At 42.9% G+C, this 20,770-nt stretch overlaps 1 protein-coding gene across 3 annotated transcripts; it reads left to right on the top strand.

The window, feature by feature from the left end:
* The first annotated feature begins 2,019 nt into the window (after positions 1 to 2,019).
* On the top strand, positions 2,020 to 20,718 carry LOC117966486 (rho GTPase-activating protein 25-like). 3 transcript variants are annotated; one of them, XM_059008695.1, is made up of 11 exons: positions 2,020 to 2,937; positions 7,858 to 8,057; positions 9,281 to 9,368; positions 10,295 to 10,417; positions 11,408 to 11,612; positions 13,924 to 14,044; positions 14,747 to 14,820; positions 15,041 to 15,162; positions 16,835 to 17,019; positions 18,063 to 18,661; positions 19,718 to 20,718. In XM_059008695.1, exons 1-11 carry the CDS (start codon positions 2,877 to 2,879, stop codon positions 19,911 to 19,913), a joined length of 1,974 nt encoding a protein of 657 aa, XP_058864678.1. In that variant the 5' UTR covers positions 2,020 to 2,876; the 3' UTR covers positions 19,914 to 20,718. The 3 variants fall into 3 exon arrangements, with proteins under 3 accessions (XP_058864678.1, XP_058864677.1, XP_058864679.1); XM_059008694.1 differs by having other exon boundaries at positions 2,021 to 2,937; positions 11,405 to 11,612; XM_059008696.1 differs by lacking the exon at positions 2,020 to 2,937 and adding an exon at positions 6,423 to 7,589 and having other exon boundaries at positions 11,405 to 11,612.
* The last annotated feature ends 52 nt before the right edge of the window (positions 20,719 to 20,770 follow it).

Consider the following 20,770-nt stretch of genomic DNA (forward strand, 5'->3'; position numbering starts at 1 on the left):
GATCTAATTGAGCAAACGATCAGTTCAATTAAGGGTCTAGTTAAGTAATTGCCACTAGCGTTTTGTTCTTCAGCCTGAATTGCGACTTGAGTTTCAGATAACATAAGAACATAAGAGCATAAGAACATAAGAAAGTTTACAAACGAGAGGAGGCCATTCGGCCCATCTTGCTCGTTTGGTTGTTAGTAGCTTATTGATCCCAGAATCTCATCAAGCAGCTTTTTGAAGGATCCCAGGGTGTCAGCTTCAACAACATTACTGGGGAGTTGGTTCCAGACCCTCACAATTCTCTGTGTAAAAAAGTGCCTCCTATTTTCTGTTCTGAATGCCCCTTTATCTAATCTCCATTTGTGACCCCTGGTCCTTGTTTCTTTTTACAGGTCGACATTGTCTATACCTTTTAGGATTTTGAATGCTTGAATCAGATCGCCGCGTAGTCTTCTTTGTTCAAGACTGAATAGATTCAATTCTTTTAGCCTGTCTGCATACGACATGCCTTTTAAACCCGGGATAATTCTGGTTGCTCTTCTTTGCACTTGGCAGTAGTCCGAGCTAGCTCCTCCCCGCCTCCCTGTCAGTGAAAGCGGTCCTTCTCGATTAGCGGTGAGAGAATCGGACAAACTGGTGAAGCTCTCCTGCGGTCAGCGCTGGAGGGCGGTTTGGATGAAGTGTTGAGAACGGCTTTCTGGCTGCAGTAAAGAGGGGAGAGTGACTTGCTAGTCGACGTACGGAGAAGATGATCACGTTCTCTGTAGATTCGCCTGGTTAGTAAATAAAGATCTGTGGAGTCATGCCGGTTAGAAAAGGCCATTCACTTGGGCCCTATTCACGAAACTTTTTAAGGAGTGTTTTCAAGGAATGTTTTGTATTTCAAAGCTTAAAAACAAAACCTTATGTTAAAGTAATGCGAGTAAAAATAAAGTAGGTGGTAAAATTAAAAAAAAATTCAAGTCCTTTTGATATGGTCGTCGTTTTTATTGCGTTATGCAGGAGGCGCTTCTCGCAAGCACACGAGTTTGTGTTCTGAGATACATGAGTTCTCCAAAGCTTATATAGTTTGCTCAGAGCAGTCGGACCCCCCATTATGTATAAAATAATGTGATATCTCGTAACAATTGTAAGTCGCCCTGGATAAGGACGTCTGCTAAGAAATAAATAATAAACACTTATTGCAAGAACAGTTCTTTATATATATATATATAATTTCTTTATATTCCCAATGTGGTTGGACTGTGTGATAATGAAGTGAATTGAACTGGGGTGTCTTGTCTCTGTGCCTAGTCCCTGCAGTGTAGAGTTTGTTAATTTCTGAACCTTTTCGTTATTTTGTGTCAAAGCTGTATCATTAAAACCTGTCTTCACATTCACACGCATCCAAACATGTTTACCTTATTTATTATATACTCTCTTGTGTTTATGAATTATTAAAAATGTCTTGAATTGTGACTGCCTTTGTTTCTTCGTTATTCATTCAGGTGTTTCGTCCTCGCTCTGTGAAGCCGGTTCAGACAACGTTTTCATTGTTTCTGGATTTTTCTCATGCTTATTGTAATTACTAACAAGGTATCCAAGGACTAGCGAGGAGGATTCGGATTATCAGGTGTAGGAGGGTTGATGCTCCAGTGGTCTTGATACCAGGAGGTTCAACTCCCGGCTCAGCCACTGTCTCCCTATGTGTGACCCTGATCCTCCTTGTGCTCCGTCCTTCGGATGAGACGTCAAACAAACAAGCTCCTATTGGAAGTGACTCTGCAGCAGCAGCAGCAGTTGTTGATGAAGCAGAGTTTGCCCCCTAGTTTCTAAGTCTCTTTGGATAAAAGCGTCTGCTAAATGACCAAATTAATTTTTTACATACAATTACATTATTTTTTTACACATTATTTTTACATACAATTACCCATTTATACAGTTAGGTTTTTACTGGAGCAATCTAGATAAAGTACCTTGCTCAAGGGTACAGCAGCAGTGTCCCCCACCTGGGATTGAACCCACGACCCTCCGGTCAAGAGTCCAGAGCCCTAACCACTACTCCACACTAATAAAACAAAGACTTATGCTCTTATTATTATTTATTGATTTGTCAGATGTCTTTATCCCAGGCGACTCACAGGTGTTCCAGGGCAGTACAGGGTTAAATGCAAGCTTCATATTTAAACACAGTGCAGCTTACAGTCAGTGCAAATAATAATAATACTGCTAGAATACAATATGAACTAGGATGCAGCCAGTTAGGATCACAGCAAGTTATATCTACAGTGACATGTTAGCAGTGCAATAGTGCATCAGCTGAGGATCCAGTTCATTTAATTAACTTTAAATATATGACTTCAGTTGTGAGGGTCTTATTTTGTAAAATGAGCAGGTGTTTTATCTCTAAATAAGGAGTTAATTAAAGAGAAGTAAATGCTTTGAAAATATGTACCTTCCTCTGTTGCCTGGAACAAAAGTGGAGTTTATTCTCTACCCATAATAACCGCTGATGAGCCCTCTGCGTTTAAGAGAAATAGCTTACCCACTTCCTCCTAAAACATACCGAGAGATGCAGAGAAAGAGGCTTCCTGCATATAGAGTCGCTGTCAGAGTGGCATGACAATAGCCTGTCCCCTATCCCTCGTACCCCACACCCCTGCTAAGGGAACGCTCCGAAATTAGCAAAATAAGTTTTATTCTCTCCGAAGCTGGAGGAATTTTATTTTTCTAAGTTTAAATTAAAATAATAATTGGTGCAAGACAGATTTCACGAAGATACAGAGGGTCACACAGGAAGAAGGAAGTGATATTGCAAAAAAAAAAAAAGTCGCTGCCTCTCTCTGTGAAAGAACAGAACATTTGAAGAGAGAGAAAGAGAAGAGAGTGGAGGCAGGGAGGCTGGAGAAATGTCACTGAAGCTGCCTCGGAATTGGGATTTCAATCTCAGAACCGAAGCCAGTAGGATAGGTAACGACTTTTATTAATTCCCAGGCCGTGCAGCTGCTTCTGCTTCAGGGAGAGAGAAAAAAGAACCAATGTGCAGCACAGAGATGCTCTGATAGCATGGCTTCCCCTTTGTGTGCCCTGTCTGTCTCTTCCAGTTTAAACGCTCTGCAAATGCATGCTATTGTCAGTGTTAAGTGGAGTTATCTTACCTAGACTGTGCCTGTCTTGTGTTTGTTATCTCTGTTAGGTAACCTGTGCTAGTGTCGAAAGAGCCTGGTTTCTTGCAGAACATGCAGCCTAGTTAGTGAGGGGATGTGAAGTAATAATAATAATAAAGATTATGGTTTCTTCATCTCTTGTTCTGTATTGCTATGATGTCTTTTTAGATACTTCAAAATGAATTTATTTATTTGTTTTTAAAACATTGTTTATACACCAAATGGGGAAACAAATTAACAGTATTTTTTTTTTTTTTTTAAACATATTCTATGATGCGTTTATGACGCTGTTTATATTAATTCTATATAAGGTATGAGAAGTCTGTCTGCCAAGACTTGCATGCATTATAAAGTATAGCACAGATCGGAAACGTCATATATGCAGTGACCTATAGTTGCAGACAGTCTAGCTCAGGGGTGTTCAATCACGGTCCTGGTTTAACAGGTAAAATGATTGATACTTCAGGGTCTGGATGGAGGTTTCATTAATTGGTTCAGTTAAACAATTTAGAACAAGGTTGGAACAAAGACCAGGAGTGGAAGGGCCGACTTTGACCGGCTCTCAATTACTAATTATTTGATTAATTGGGACACATTTGAGGCAGTATGGTCCAGTCCAGGGCTTGTAACCAGAAGGTCACGGGTTCAAATCCCACCTCTGCCTCTGACTCACTCGCTGTGTGTGACCCTGAGCGAGTCGCTTCACCTCCTTGTGCTCCGTCCTGCGGATGAGATGTTAAATCAATGTCCTATTGTAAGTGACTCTGCATATAACGCACAGTTCACAGCCTACAGCCTCTGTAAAGCGCTTTGTGATGGTGGTCCACTATGAAAGGTGCTATATAAAGATATTATTATATATTATATTTAACACTTCTCTCCAGGACTCAGTGTGTTGTTTTTTTTTAATCCTTGAAAAAACATTAAACCTGTCCAATTGAAAAAAAAAATTAATTAGATCAATGAAGTTAATTGAGAGCTGAAGCTGGAACGCAAACCAGAAGACCCCACATTCCTCCAGAGCTGGAGTTTCACACCCCTGGGTTTGGGGTATAGTGATGGATCTGTTCTCATTTCAAAAGCAACGTTCATTTATTTCAGCACAGAAAAAGAACTAGCTGAAGCACTTGCACAACACAAAAACACATTGACGATTTTATTTTCTGCAATGGGGCAGTTTGGTGTTTAATATAAAACTAGGGTATTGCTGTGCATGTCATATTCTGTGTTAGTCACTGGTCAGTAGATCAGTTTTGATGTGTGACTGTGATTATTGAAGTCACATTGAAAGGGGTTGTTCAAAAGAGCTGTGTTTTTATTTTTTCGGTTCAAATCCCTTTTCTTGCAGGCTGGTGTAGCTTCCTGTTTTGTGCAGAAGGGGAGAGTTCTGCTCTTGCAAGATGGTGCGATAACCACTCTCTCTGTTCTCTGCGTCTTCCTTACTGAGTTAGATCCTGTCCCTATGCAAGCAGGACGTCCCTTTTGAAATCAAACTGGCCCAGATAACTTGAGTTGGAAACCAAATATGACTTGGAAGATTTGTATTTATTTTTTTATGTTAAGGATTGTAAAGCTGTGACAAGATGTGCTTCCCCACATTGCCTCTTCATGGTCAAACCCCAAGCCTGCCCTGGACTGGAGGGAGCACTCTTTCTCTTAGGGGGTGGGGGAGGGAGTAGTTTAGTCTCCATGCCTCAAGCCTGTCCTGGACTGGAGGGAGCACCCTTTCTCTTAGGGGGTGAGGGAGGGAGGGAGCAGTTCAGTCTCTATGCCTCAAGCCTGTCCTGGACTGGAGGGAGCACCCTTTCTCTTAGGGAGGGAGGGAGCAGTTCAGTCTCCTGCCTCAAGCCTGCCCTGGACTGGAGGGAGCCCCCTTTCTCTTAGGGGGTGAGGGAGGGAGCAGTTCAGTTTCCATGCCTTCTGCTTTTAAGAACGCCAGTACCAATATTATGCAGGCTGTGTGGTGTCTCTTGAGATGTCGTTTGTAGTTCTTACTTCAGATGTACTTCACCAAAGTAGAATAAGCGGTGGCTCCGTCTTTATACAAATAATAATAAATGCGTTTAACATCCAGCAGGTGGCTGAGAGGACCAGTGCTGTGTTGTGTAATAAGAACATAAGAAAGTTTACAAACGAGAGGAGGCCATTCAGCCCATCTTGCTCGTTTGGTTGTTTGTAGCTTATTGATCCCAGAATCTCATCAAGCAGCTTCTTGAAGGATCCCAGGGTGTCGGCTTCAACAACATTACTGGGGAGTTGGTTCCAGACCCTCACAATTCTCTGTGTAAAAAAGTACCTCCTATTTTCTGTTCTGAATGCCCCTTTATCTAATCTCCATTTGTGACCCCTGGTCCTTGTTTCTTTTTTCAGGTCAAAAAAGTCCCCTGGGTCGACACTGTCTATACCTTTTAGGATTCTGAATGCTTGAATCAGATCGCCGCGTAGTCTTCTTTGTTCAAGACTGAATAGATTCAATTCTTTTAGCCTGTCTGCATACGACATGCCTTTTAAACCCGGGATAATTCTGGTTGCTCTTCTTTGCACTCTTTCTAGAGCAGCAATATTCTTTTTGTAACGAGGTGACCAGAACTGAACACAATATTCTAGGTGAGGTCTTACTAATGCATTGTAGAGTTTTAACATTACTTCCCTTGATTTAAATTCAACACTTCTCACAATATATCCGAGCATCTTGTTGGCCTTTTTTATAGCTTCTCCACATTGTCTAGATGAAGACATTACTGAGTCAACATAAACTCCTAGGTCTTTTTCATAGTTCCCTTCTTCAATTTCAGTATCTCCCATATGATATTTATAATGCACATTTTTATTGCCTGCATGCAATACTTTACACTTTTCTCTATTAAATGTCATTTGCCATGTGTCTGCCCAGTTCTGAATGCTGTCTAGATCATTTTGAATGACCTTTGCTGCTGCAACAGTGTTTGCCAGTCCTCCTATTTTTGTGTCATCTGCAAATTTAACAAGTTTGCTTACTATACCAGAATCTAAATCATTAATGTAGATAAGGAATAGCAGAGGACCTAATATTGATCCCTGTGGTACACCACTGGTTACCTCACTCCATTTTGAGGTTTCTCCTCTAATCAGTACTTTCTGTTTTCTACATGTTAACCACTCCCTAATCCATGTGCATGCATTTCCTTGAATCCCTACTGCGTTCAGTTTGAGAATTAATCTTTTATGCGGGACTTTGTCAAAAGCTTTCTGGAAATCTAAATAAACCATGTCGTATGCTTTGCAATTATCCATTTTCAATGTTGCATCCTCAAAAAAATCAAGTAGGTTAGTCAGACACGATCTCCCTTTCCTAAAACCATGCTGACTGTCTCCCAGGATATTGTTACCATATAGGTAAGTTTCCATTTTGGATTTTATTATAGTTTCCATAAGTTTACATATAATAGAAGTCAGGCTTATTGGTCTGTAGTTACCTGGTCCGGTTTTGTCTCACTTTTTGTGGATCGGTATTACGTTTGCTATTTTCCAGTCTGTCGGTACAACCCCTGTGTCAAGAGACTGTTGCATGATCTTGGTTAGCGGTTTGTAAATAACTTCTTTCATTTCTTTGAGTACTATTGGGAGGATCTCATCTGGCCCAGGGGATTTGTTTATTTTAAGAGCTCCTAGTCCCTTTAACACTTCTGCTTCTGTTACGCTAAAGTTATTTAAAATTGGATAGGAACAGGTCGAAAACCTGTGAAAAGTAATCATTTAATATATTTGCTATTTTTTTTTTCCTTCATCTATGATTTTGCCATTTGTGTCTCTTAGACATTTAACCTCCTCTTTGAATGTTCTCTTGCTGTTATAATATTGGAAAAACATTTTGGAATTGGTTTTAGCCCCCTTAATTGGTTTTAGCCCCACGCTGTCCCAAGCTGGGAGTTTGCAAACAAGTATTTCTCAAGATCACATTACAATATAGTAAAGAAACACACATGGTAACTCCCTTGTTTTCACCGCTGAAACCTAGCGTTGCCGAGCAACCTGGTATGCTAACTGTCATTTAATCTGCTGGTAATAAAAACAAAACAGGGGCTTGCATAACTGTCTGGATAGACACTCCCTTCTTTAATTATTATGAGTGTGTTATTTAGTAGATACTTTTATCCAAAGCGACATACAGAGGCTAGGGGGGTGAACTTTGCTTCATCAACAACTGCTGCTGCTGCTGAGTCACTTCCAATAGGAGCTCGTTTGTTTTACGTCTCAAGCTTTGTCCGGCCTGCCTGTCTTGTCTGTTTCTGCTTGTCGTTTTTTTTTGCTCCCTTCCAGCAGCTGCTTTTCTCAGAGAAGCAATGACAGCTTTTCCCTTCTACGGAACAATCTGAACAAATTCACTCAACAGGAAGCGGATCAGGTCAGACTCTGGAGGGCTGCTTCCTCCCAGCTGCACACAGTTTTGCTTTTCTTGCGCAGGACCTCGCTGTGGTAAATTTGCGATTTGTGTCTGTCAAATGAGAAAACAAAAAGGAATAAATAACTACAACCACACTCCACAGCAGCCCTTTTGTGGTTATTTTCATTCTGATTATCTATATATATACACACAGTATTTATTTTTTAATGGTCTGCAACAACAGGTTTGGAAGCGGTAGTGTTTTTAATAGCTGCTCGTGTTTCGTTCACTTTTGGTTTGAATGGTGTTCTCTCTGAACTCTGGCTTCATCCTGGCTCAACCTTCCCTTCCCCTCGCCAGCTCGTTCCAAGAGCCTGATGCCTGGGGAGCCCTTCTCTGGCTTGGGTCGCCCTGTGTCCCCCAGCACCCTGGAGAGACCCCTCAAGACGGGCTGGCTGAAGAAGCAAAGGTCCATCGTCAAGAACTGGCAGATGCGCTTCTTCGTGCTGAAGGGACACTACCTGTATTACTACAAGGATGAGAAGGACAGCGCGTACCAGGTGAGGCTTTGAACCCCGAAGGAGGGCTTTCCCATGGCTCTCCAGCTCTCTTCGTTTAGAGGGGAAGGCTGGATATTCGGGTGTTTATTATTATTTTATTAGTAATTTAGCAGATGCTTTTATCCAAAGCGACTTACAGAGACTAGGGGGGGGGGGGGGGGGGGCGGTGAACTAGCTTCAACAGCTGCTGCTGCTGCTGCAGAGTCACTTCCAATAGGAGCTCGTTTGTTTTACGTCTCATCCAAAGGATGGAGCACAAGGAGGTTCAGTGACTTGCTCAGGGTCACACACACACACTGAGTCTGTGACTGAGTTTAATATACAGTGAGTTTAATATAGAGGGAGGGAGGGGGGAGGGGTACTGTTTAATATAGAGGGAGGGAGTTATTCAATATAGAGGGAGGGGAGGGGATACTGTCTAGTATTAAAAGGTAACGTTAATGTTATAGGGGAATGTGCTTTCTCTGTCTTTATATATTTTAGTTGTTTTTGCCATGTATGTGCTTTGGCAACACAACTCTCTTTATTATGCCAATAAAGCCAATTTGAATTTGACTGAACTGGGATTGAACTGGGAACCTCCTGGTATCAAGCCCTTTTTTAACCTCTAGACCCACCAGGCAAGTCAAAGTGACAAATGTTGTGTAGATTTTTGATGGCAGTTAAGTTTTTCTAGCTGAGGTTGTGGTCAGATCCACATGAATTAGTGACTTGGGTCTGTGCAAAAAAAAAAAAAAAAAAAAAAAAGCCATTATGAATATATCATAGAAATAAGAAATTCACAAAGTCACCAGCATGTTTTACTGTGCGAGGGCCCTCCACTAACCCACTCTTCAGTATTTCACACTGTAATGTGCAAAAAAAATAAGGATGACTGCACATCTATATGGAGATTTCTATAGCGTAAACCAGCAGAAGATTTTGCATTGTACTTTCATAACTCTGCAAATGATTCCATTGCCATGTCCAATACAAAGAGCCGGATTAATAATAATAATAATAATAATAATAATAATAATAATAATAATAATAATAATAATAATAATAAAAAAGTCTCTGTTGTGATGTGGTCGTTCTGCACGTACTTCTGGAAACTTTTAGGGTCTTGAAAGCCAGTGTTCGTATATAAATCAGCTCATAAACAGTACAGACTCAATTGCATGAAATTATAACTGTGTGTGTGTGTGTGTGTGTGTGTGTGTGTGTGTGTGTGTGTGTGTTAGGGTTCCATCCCTCTGCAAGGCAGTCAGGTGAACGAGCTCGCTTCAAACCCAGAGGAACCTGGCAAGTTCCTGTTTGAAATCATCCCAGGTGAGTCACCCCGCGCCACCTCTTCTGTGTTTTTGTGACTGCTTGCTTTGCTGCGTGGTTCTTACACACAAAGCAGGCGTCTTCATTTACTGCTGACAGCTCTTCAGCGGAATCGCAGAGCCTCCCTGCCGACTTCTCAGAATTCAGTTTTGCTGACTTTCTGACGCGGTTCTGTTTTTTTTTTTTTCAATTTGCCGGCTTAGACGCACATTTTGCAAAAAGGGAAGGGTGGGGGTTTAGTGCCCTAGCCTTGCACATTTGACACTTTTCAGAGGCAGCTTCAAAAAAAGAAAGGCCATGAAATCGAATAGGCATTATTATAAATTTGTCATTTAGCAGAGGCTTTTCTCCACAGAGACTAGGGGTGGACTTTGCATCATCAACAACTGCTGCTGCTGCTTTAAGAACATAAGAAAGTTTCCAAACGAGAGGAGGCCATTCAGCCCATCTTGCTCGTTTGGTTGTTGGTAGCTTATTGATCCCTGAATCTCATCAAGCAGCTTCTTGAAGGATCCCAGGGTGTCCGCTTCAAACAACATCACTGTCAGATAAATCAACTCTCAGGACCCGCCTGTTCTCTCCTTGCTTTCCATGCTCTTTAAGCCTGATATCTGTTATTAGCTGCTGTGTTGTGGCTACTTTTATTTCTCTCTTGCATCCACAACGTTTTAGAATTCTTTTTACATCCTAACCTTGTATTTCATGTATTATGCATTGTTTTTCACTGTATTTAATGTATTATGCATTGTTCCTCACTATCTTGTAAAGCGCTTTGTGATGGTCCACTATGAAAGGCGCTATATAAAATAAAGATGGATTGATTTTTCTCTAAACTGCACATTTTAGACCTAGGAAGCTAATGACGGTACAAAAAGTCTGAGTGTCTGTTTCGGAGTAACGACGCGGTCTCTTTGGTTCCCTCGCAGGCAGCTGTGGGGACCGGGAGCGCACGAGCCAGGACTCCCACGTACTGATGGCAAACTCTCAGAACGAGATGGAGGAGTGGGTGAAAACCCTGCGCAGGATGATGGGCGTGCCCGCCAGCGGAGGTACGCTGGGCATGCAGCACCGTTTCATTTTACTTTCCTGTTTTGTTTCTTAATTGATAAGCAGGTCATTTGTTTGCTTAAATAAAGGAGTTTAAAATATATATATATTTTTTATATATATTTTTTTATTATTTTTTATTTATTTTACTTCTGATATTTACCCCGATTTTTGCCCTGTACATAAAAAAAAAAAAAAAATGTTGGAAATTTAACCTGTTATACAATAGAATACTTATTTATTTTATTTATTTAAAAAAAAAAATGTTGGAAGCTTTTTATCTTGGTTTTTCTAATTGTAAAATTAAACTATATTTTATTTTTTAATTCCAATTTTATCACATTTTTGTTTTAGACTTTTTTTCATTGTTCTATTTTTACAAACCAGCTTTTTATCTTTTTTTTTCAAATTTTCAAATTAAAACCACATTTTTTGTTTCGCTTTTTTATTTCAATATTATACAATTTTTTATTAGGTTGTTTCTCATTTAATGTTTTTTTTTGTGAAATGCTTTGGGATCCTTGAGATGTAAGGCACTATAGAAATGTGAATTGTACTGTATTGTAACTTTATATAGAATATAAAACAAAGGGTTTGTGAGGTCAATCTAAAAAAACGTGTTGTTCGTGAAGGCAGCCCGTTGAAAACAAACTGCAAATTGTTGATGTTTGATTCAGGATATTGAAAGCATTCTCTCTCTCCCTCTCCACCTCTTCTCTACCTCTCTCCCCTGCTCTCTCTCTACCTCTCTCCCCTGCTCTCTCTTACCCCTCCCCCCTCTCTCTCTACCTCTCTCTCCCCTGCTCTCTTCCCCCCTCCCCCCCACTCTCCCTTCCCTCCCCCTCTCTCCCTTCCCTCTTCCCCCTCTCCCTCTCCCCCTGCTCTTTCTTCCCCCTCTCTCTCTCTCTTCCCCCCTCTCTCTCCCTCCCTCTCCCCTCTCTCTCTTCCCCCTCTCTTCCCCCTCTCCCCCCCCCCCCCCCCCCTCCCAGCAGTGTTTGGGCAGAGCCTGGCTGACACGGTATTGTACGAGCAGAAGTTTGGCCAGCACCTCGTCCCTATCCTGGTGGTGAAGTGTGCGGAGTTCATCCTGGAGCACGGGCTCAGCGAGGAGGGGATATTCCGCCTGCCAGGGCAGGACAACCAGGTGAAGCAGCTCAGAGACGCCTTCGATGCAGGCGAGAGGCCCTCGTTCCCCAGGTGAGGATCCACCCCCCCCCCCAACTGAACCAAACCCAAACTAAGAGGATACGACGTGGTGCTAAGTGGGTAGCGCAAAAAAATAATCAATGACTGACGGAAGCTATAAACAACAAGGCATGAAGTCTCAACTGATTGATCAGCTTTGAGTTACCCAAGAACAATGATTGTGTATTATTATTATTATTATTATTATTTATTTGGCAGACATCTTTATCCCAGGCGACTCACACAGGTGTTCCAGGGCAGTACAGGGTTACAATGCAAGCTTCATATTTAAACACAGTGTAGTTTACAGTCAGTGCAAATAATAATAATACTACTAGAACACACTATGAACTAGGATGCAGCCAGTTAGGATCACAGCAAGTTATATCTACAGTGACACGTTAGCAGTGCAATAGTGCAAGGATAGTGCTGAGGATCCAGTGTTCTGTTTATACCACCTGTAATAAGCCATTTACTTGACTGAGGAGAGATTTAATTTAATTATGTATTTTTGGTTCACTGATTATCGTAGTGTGGATAGGATATTATCTTAAATATAGTAATCTGCAGTTACTGTAAAGAAAAGCCATAACATAGCCTCGAAGGTTCATGGGTAGTTCAGATTGCATCAATGCAGAGCTCACACATTTTGAATTTCTCATTGAGAAAGCCTCAAGAAGCAAGGTTACCACTGATATATTAATCTGCCCTTACAAAAGTTTACCACATTACATGTGTAGTTTCCCATGATTTACCTGTTGCGTTTAACATAGTTTACCATGCTCTTCCATGTGTTACTATGCTATACCAGACCTCTCTGTGCTTTACAATGCTTGCCTATGCTATACCAGACCTCTCTGTGCTTTACAATGCTTTAGTTCACTTTGCTTAGCTTTTACTATGGGAAACTTTTGGTTGCATGCAATCTGCGCGGATGTGACCTGTGCCACACCCACGCTATCTGCTCAACCACATCCCCTGCTGCAACGGAAAAAACTTCTTGGTGAAGATGCACAGCCTGCCTGCCTCCCCATCTCACTGTCTTCACAATCAGAACTGTATGTACTGCTCAGTCCTTCCCCTTCCCTTACAAAAGTTCCCCATAGTAAAACCCTAAAGAATAGTGAAAGCATGGTAAAGCATAGGGAAGCATTGTAAAGCACAGAGAGGTCTGGTAAAGCATAGGGAAGCATTGTAAAGCACAGAGAGGTCTGGTAAAGCATAGGGAAGCATTGTAAAGCACAGAGAGGTCTGGTAAAGCATAGGGAAGCATTGTAAAGCACAGAGAGGTCTGGTGAAGCATAGGGAAGCATTGTAAAGCACGGAGAGGTCTGGTAAAGCATAGGGAAGCATTGTAAAGCACAGAGAGGTCTGGTAAAGCATAGGGAAGCATTGTAAAGCACAGAGAGGTCTGGTAAAGCATAGGGAAGCATTGTAAAGCACAGAGAGGTCTGGTAAAGCATAGGGAAGCATTGTAAAGCACGGAGAGGTCTGGTAAAGCATAGGGAAGCATTGTAAAGCACAGAGAGGTCTGGTAAAGCATAGGGAAGCATTGTAAAGCACAGAGAGGTCTGGTAAAGCATAGGGAAGCATTGTAAAGCACAGAGAGGTCTGGTAAAGCATAGGGAAGCACTGTAAAGCACAGAGAGGTATGGTAAAGCATAGGGAAGCATTGTAAAGCACAGAGAGGTCTGGTAAAGCATAGGGAGGCATTGTAAAGCACAGAGAGGTATGGTAAAGCATAGGCAAGCATTGTAAAGCACAGAGAGGTCTGGTAAAGCATAGGGAAGCATTGTAAAGCACAGAGAGGTCTGGTAAAGCATAGGGAAGCATTGCAAAGCACAGAGAGGTATGGTAAAGCATAGGGAAGCACTGTAGAGCACAGAGAGGTCTGGGAAAGCATAGGGAAGCATTGTAAAGCACAGAGAGGTCTGGTAAAGCATAGGGAAGCATTGTAAAGCACAGTGAGGTCTGGGAAAGCATAGGCAAGCATTGTAATGCACAGAGAGGTCTGGTAAAGCATAGGGAAGCATTGTAAAGCACAGCGAGGTAAGGTAAAGCATAGGGAAGCACTGTAGAGCACAGAGAGGTATGGCAAAGCATATTTAAAAACATGGCAAACCATTGCCAAACTAATGCATAGAATAACCATGTGAAAAATTGCGGTGAAGTCGATTTAAGGGCTTTTACACTGAACTTTCCGTCAGCAGCAGGGCCTTGATCTATATAAACATAGCGTGACTTACAAAAAAAAAACATGTCTTACTTACTGAAAAAGTATACAAAAATGTGTTGTTTTTTTTTTCTCTCCCGTGCTTTGCAGTGACACCGATGTCCACACGGTGGCGTCCTTGTTCAAGCTGTATCTCAGAGAGCTGCCAGAGCCTGTCGTCCCCTGGTCACAGTACGAAGACTTCCTGAACTGGAGCACCGACGGAGAGGCGGTAGGGAAGCATCCTGTTTGCTTGCTGTCTTTCTTCTTCTGGCCACTCACTCCACACCCATAGAGCCTGAATGAGGTTTGAATGAGGCTTTTCATACTGTATAAATGAGGGGAGGGTTTCATCAAGAGATGACATTATTATTATTATTTTTGTTATGTTAAAACCCTGACCTTTTTTTTTTGCTGTCTTTTTCTAAATGAAAAACTTTGCTGATACAGTCACCAAGTATATTTTAAAACCAGCGTTTTCATTCAAATAGCTTCTGTTAGCTTTTTTTTTTTAATGAAATGTAACTTCTGATCTTATCCACAACTGCAGGTACCTGATCATAAATTCTGATGTAAAAACCCAAGCAGGCATCTGTCTTCTTCAGTGTTATATACTATCATCCACCTGACTTCTTAATATTGTGATAATACCCAATACCTTTAGCTGGGGTTGTATTTTACTTTTGTTGGATTAGCCGGTATCGATCAACAGGCAGTTCATCTCTCCACAAAGCGCCATACTGCAGCCATCTCCCTTTCTCTGTGTTCATGTGGTATCGACCTGTTCAACCATCCATCTATCTCTCTGTCCATCTACCTTCTCCTTCCCCTGTCTCTTTTAAAAAAAATAATAATTACGACCTGAAAGTGAATCGGGGAACTTGCCTGTTTGCAGTACATCACGGTCTCCAGTGACGTTTCTCCAATCTTTCAGGGCCAGAAACAGCTAGAGAATCAGATTGCCCTTCTTCCCAGGGCCAACTACAGCCTTCTCAGCTACATCTGCAGGTACGCTGTGGTGACGTTCTCCTCAAACTCTGTATACCCTTCTGAGAGCGTTTCCCACACTTAGTGCATCCTCCACACCATAGTAAAAGCATTGCAAAACAGCATTTTGTGTATTGTACCCCAACTTTTCTTGCAGGATGTTTCAGATCAGTTCTGGTTGGTGCCCCCACAACAGCATCAGCAGCAGGATTAACTGTTTCTATGTGTGTTTTTGTGTCAGGTTTCTGTACGAAATACAGCGGAACTCCAGCGTCAACAAAATGAGCGTGGAGAACCTGGCAACCGTGATTGGGGTCAATCTGCTGAAGCCAAGAATCGAAGACCCGGTAACTATCATGAAAGGTGGGCATGAGTTTTGAACAGCTGGCTGCAGAAGAGCTTGCGAAGCCCTAACGTTTTGGATGAAGGCAAATTACGAATCGTTTGGCTGTCAAGTACATTTTCCAAACTACTGTATAGCTCAGTGGGTACCTGTCACAAAGACGGCTGGAGTGGGTGGCGTCAGACCAGAAAGCAATACACAGACAGACGGTGGTGATGAGTAATGCTGAGTGCAATGGTGGCACTCAGCGTTTATTAAACAAAATAAAAGGTTTAAACAGAACACAAAAACAGGACACGGCACTTTATGCCAAAATAAAAAGACAAACAAAATGTACTAACACACAAAACAAGCAGACGAACGTTAAACAAGGACCGTGCTGGCACTTCCAGCACGCTGTAGCAATTGTTATTTCACCTTCACTGTATTTCTCCTTTCTCTCTCTCCCGTTCTCCACTCTCGAACACCCAACCCCGAGTGAAAGAAAATGTGTCTATATATACTGTTGTGCTGGGATTCAATTACTAATTAATTATTCACTTAAATCCCAGCACGTGAATGAATTACGTGCAACCCCGTGCTCACATATTACATACTTTAAATGCACGTGAAGTGTATTTGTGCCATCCTTGTGCCTAAATACAAATCTACATTTTTAAATACACGTGAAACACAGACCCGTTTATATCCTGTGTACCAATGACTATACACCAACATTTACACACGCAACATACAACATATAACACACAAATGCAGACAGGGGCGGGGCATATTGCCACAGTACCATAGACTATAAACTGGTGCACGCACACACAGACCCTCCTCTTAATCCTATAATAACTGCACAGTACCTGAAAGGTCAAAAATATTTGTATAAAAAAACAAGAGTTTATCCTAAAACAGCCCAATGCAGTCCGAAACATTTAAAAGCGGCTCAGATTGTATGATGAATGTTTGGTGAAGATTGGTGTAAAATCAAGGTAGTTATTGCGTTCACCATGTGCAGAGTTACAGACAGACACGGTCAGCTCCCACAAGGGTTCTCATCTTGTTAAAAAGGACTCTTGGGATCCCAAGTGGCGCATCCAGTAAAAGCACTCGCCAGAGTGCAGGATGCGCTCTATAGCCTGGACGTCACGAGTTCGAATCCAGGCTATTCCACAGCCGACCGTGGACGGGAGCTCCCAGGGGGCGGCGCTCAATTGGCCGAGCGTCGCCCGGGGGGAGGGAGGGTTAGGTCGGCCAGGGTGTCCTCGGCTCACCGCGCACCAGCGACCCCTGTAGTCTGGCCGGGCGCCTGCGGGCTTGCCTGTAAGCTGACCAGAGCTGCGTTATCCTCCGACGCTGTAGCTCTGAGGCGGCTGCACGGTGAGTCTGCAGAGTGTAAAGAAGCGGGCGGCTGACGGCACACGCTTCGGAGGACAGCGTGTGTTCATCTTCGCCCCTCCCGAGTCAGCGCAGAGGTGGTAGCGGTGAGCTGAGCCTAAAAAATAATTGGGCATTTCAAATTGGGGAGAAAATAATAAAAAAAAAATAATTGACAACGACTAAATTAAAAAAAAAAAAAAAAAAAAAAAGGACTCTAAACACTCTTTGCGTCCCAGATATGGACTATTTCGGTGTAGCAATATCTTACAAAAAAAAAAAATAATAACAATAATAATTTTATCTCTAACGGTTTCTCACTTGCAGGCACGCCCCAGATTCAGAAGGTCATGACGGTGATGATCAGCCGCCACGAAGAGCTCTTCCCCAAGTCCAAAGACGTCGCCCCCGCGTCGCCAGTGCAGAAGAGCGACAGCAAGCGGTCCAACGCCCCGCGCAGCTTTGTGGGCTGGGACGTGGCAGAGGACACGAGCAGCGGCAAGGAAGACACGGTACGTAGCCAGCAGGCTAACTGCACACCTTCAGAAAACACACCACAGTAGAAGGCAGTCCAAAGCTGCGTCTAACGGAATTCCTCAGAAATCACAGATTTTGCAGTCTTCCGCAGATGCACCATATTCTGCAGCTACATCACTACATCATCGTTATCATACACAGAGTGCTAAAGTGACCTGAAATACATCACTTAGCTGCTCGGTTCTAGTCTTGTTAAATGAGCAGCTGTTTTTCAGAGTTAATTAAAGACCGGAGTTGAGACTTTTGAAAATGTGGCCCAATGACAATTCTCCTTTTCATGTGAAGTGATGTTTTTGTTTGACAGTTTCCTAAAGGTTTTACTGACAAAACTGCTTGCTATATTAAACAGGAAGTACTTCACCCATGATTAGGTGTACTTGTTTTATATTTTTTATTAGCCGTTAAATGCAAATACTAAACACACAAGATGCTCCGCAGAACCCTCAGGTAGATATCTACTGAAAACGACCGCAGTTTTCTGCTCCTGCAGATTCGGACTGTCTCCACACATCAGCCATTTAATTCAGTAGTTCAGGACAAATGCCCGCAAACACAGAGTTGGTAATGAATGCTATTCCTTTGATTATGGAACGTGGTATAAGATTAAACATTTTGCCTCAATTTTGCATGGATTGAAGGTCTGTTGCCTGGTAATTTGGATGAGGTGGTAGACCCTCCTGTGGTTAACCGTGGGGTAATTGAAGAAAGGTGGTGATTGGGAGGAGATGGGGGGGATTGTGGATTGATTGGACAAAAAAAATGGGTGGCAGGTTAATTTTATATTTGTTACCATTGACTAAAGGGGTGATGTAATGTGAGTGGAGGGGCAACCCTCCTGATCTTAGAGATTTGCAAATATTCAGGTATTTTTGTATATTTGTATATATTTTTTTTTTAAATATACTTTTTTCAAAAATGTTTCATGAACTTCAACCTTATGAAAAAAAAGCAGACCTTAACAAAACATTTTAATGAAAATCCTGGGGTAAAGCTGATCAATATATCCGTCTCCTTCCAGAACGATGAACTTGCGTTCTCGGAGTCTGTGGAGAACCTGTCCTCCCCCTCCTATAGTACTGCTGAGGGTCCCGGGACCCAGCCCTCCGACGGAGGAGACCCCTGGACAGCCAGCCCCCGCAAGCGCACCCAGACCCTGCCCTCCCGCAAGTGTTCCTTCGGCTCTCAGGGGGAGGCGGGGGGCGGCAGGGCTGGGATCCTAAACGATGACATGTGGAACGTCCTGGGAACCTCCCCTCCTAGCTCGGACCCCAATAAAAGGACCCTATCAGAAGACATTTTCAAGATTTTGGACCTCCAGCGGGTGTCGCTGTTCCCAAGCTCTACGATGTCGGACGAGAGCGATCGTAGTGCCACAAACGGGCCAGAGGGTAAAGTCACAGAAGCAACAGCAGCAGCCAAACAGACAGAGATCCATTCCTTCAAACCCAAGAGCCTCACTCCCCAGACTAGAGAAATAAAGAGCCCAAGGGCGATGGATAACGATGAGAGCAAGGCAGGGGGTCAAGAAGCACCAAGGAACTCACTCCCGGGGGGAGAGGTGGAGCTGAGGAAAGAAACAGAGAGGCAGAAGTCTCTCTACGAGGCTCACGTCAGCAGGTACGTGCTTGCATTCTTATTATTTCACGTTTTCAGTTTCCTTGAGGTTTCATGAGGGTGTTTTTTGTTGTTTTGAATGGCCTGTTTTTTTTTCCATGAATATTCTAGGGTGCTCTGGTGCTCGGAGGTCTTGGAGTGAAAATTCCCTGTTGTAGCCACTGACTCGCTGTGTGACCTTTTGCGAAATTATTAAATGATCTGTTTAAAAGAAATACAAATACAATCACTCTTGTGTTTTCAGTTGTTTTGGTCTGCAGCATTTTCATTCCACAAATGTATGACAAAAGTATAGCGGGAAAGTATGTCGTTTGTAAAGGATATACGCATACATATTATAGTCAGGGTTTTTTTTATTTTATTTTTTTATATAATTTAGTCGTTGCCAATGGTTTTTACCCTGGTTTTCTCCCCAGTATGGAATGTCCAATTATTATTTTTATCCCGGTTCACCACTGCAACCCCCCCGGCGACTCAGGAAACAGAGGCTGAAACACGCGTCCTCCAAAACGTGTTCCTGCCAATCCGTCATTTTTCGCACTGCGGATCCACAGCGAAGCCACCAGACCCATAGTGCCGGAGGACAACACAGATCTGATGGCTCCACTGCAGACCCGCAGGCGCCCTATCAGCCACAGGGGTCGCTGGTGCGCGGTGAACCGTGGATTCCCTGCCGACCTAATCCCTCCCTACCCGGGTGGCGCTCGGCCAATTGTGCGCCACCCCCTAGGAACCCCCGGTGACGGTCGGCAATGACACAGCCTGGATTCGAACCCGCGATATCCAGGCTATAGAGAGCATCCTGCACTCCACGCGGAGCGCCTTTACTGGATGTGCCACTCGGGAGCCCTTAGTCATGTTTTTAAGACCGTGGTCTTCTGGTTCCTCTTGAGGACTAGTATAGAAAGGCAGATACATTTGTTAAGAAGCCCAAATACATCAGGTGTAAATTCCCCCTAGTGTATAAATACTAACCACAAGATAGAACAACATTTGAAACCAAAAAAACACTGTGCAAGACCAGTTGTATTAATATTCTGTCTGTCTGTATGTATGCAGCCTGGAGAAGACGAACAGTGAGCTGTCTGTCAAGGTGTCGGAGCTGCGCGAGTCGCTGGCGGAGGAGAGGAGGAGGAGCTCCGCTCTAGAAATCCGGCTCCGGAACGTGGAGTGGGCCCGGGATGAAGCGGAGAAACGCAACAAAGCACTGGACAAGGAGATCCAGGAATTCCTCACCAAGACCCCAGCCTCCTAAAGGAAAGTCCATCCTTCGGATGAGACGTAAAACAAACGCGGTCCTATTGTAAGTGACTCTGCAGCAGCAGTTATTGATGCATAGTTCAACCCCTAGTCTCTGTAAGTCGCTGCGGATAAAAAGCATCTGCTAAATGATTCATTAATTAATTAAAGGAAAGGCCGGTCCTGGAGCAGTTTGTAAGTTTGGGGTCTTAAGACAAGGCTGTCATATAATTTCTATAGACTTTCCGGTGTTGTGTAAAGATGTTTCTTGTGGTCATCAATTGGGACTGAACGTGACTGAAAGCAATGGGTCTCCAAAAACACCTTCCACCCAACAGCAGAGGAGAGGGAGCAAGTCTGAGCCGCACATCACACATTTTAAGAAACAAGATGAGGTCCCTTTTTTATTTTCTCCTGGGATCCCTTTGTTGTTTTTCTCCTCGTAATGACCTGTCTCCTCTCCAAGAACTACTAACTCTGTCTCGTTCGTTGAGATCAGAAAATGCAGAACTCGGTTGTGGAACTCCGGTTACCATTAGGCAGGTTGAAACACTGGATTCTTTTAAGTCTAAACTCAAAACCTACTGTTTTGAATGTGCTTTTATACAATGGGTTGTAGCTGGAGTGCATTGTACATGTGAGCTCTCCTGTTTCGTTTTTAACTTTGTACAGCGCTCTGGGATGCCATGGCGTGAAGGGAGGGTACTATATAAAAATACATGTGTATTGTGTATTTTTAAATATTCTTGAAATGTATTTGTTTACGACTGTAAGTCGCCCTGGATAAGGGCGTCTGCTAAGAAATAAATAATAATAAATAATATTGTATTGTATGGGTGCCTGTTGAACATCACTGCTGCTCAGTGCTGCTAC

Source organism: Acipenser ruthenus, chromosome 37 (assembly GCF_902713425.1).
Source record: "Acipenser ruthenus chromosome 37, fAciRut3.2 maternal haplotype, whole genome shotgun sequence".
Taxonomy (NCBI): Eukaryota; Metazoa; Chordata; class Actinopteri; order Acipenseriformes; family Acipenseridae; genus Acipenser; species Acipenser ruthenus.

Bases quoted from the DNA above. Each gene is read 5' to 3' on its own strand.
- LOC117966486 (XM_059008694.1), top strand. From the start codon at position 2,877: ATGTCACTGAAGCTGCCTCGGAATTGGGATTTCAATCTCAGAACCGAA. The intron at 11,613-13,923 runs GTGAGGATCCAC...CGTGCTTTGCAG, and splicing joins GAGAGGCCCTCGTTCCCCAG to TGACACCGATGTCCACACGG. The intron at 15,163-16,834 runs GTGGGCATGAGT...TCTCACTTGCAG, and splicing joins CCCGGTAACTATCATGAAAG to GCACGCCCCAGATTCAGAAG.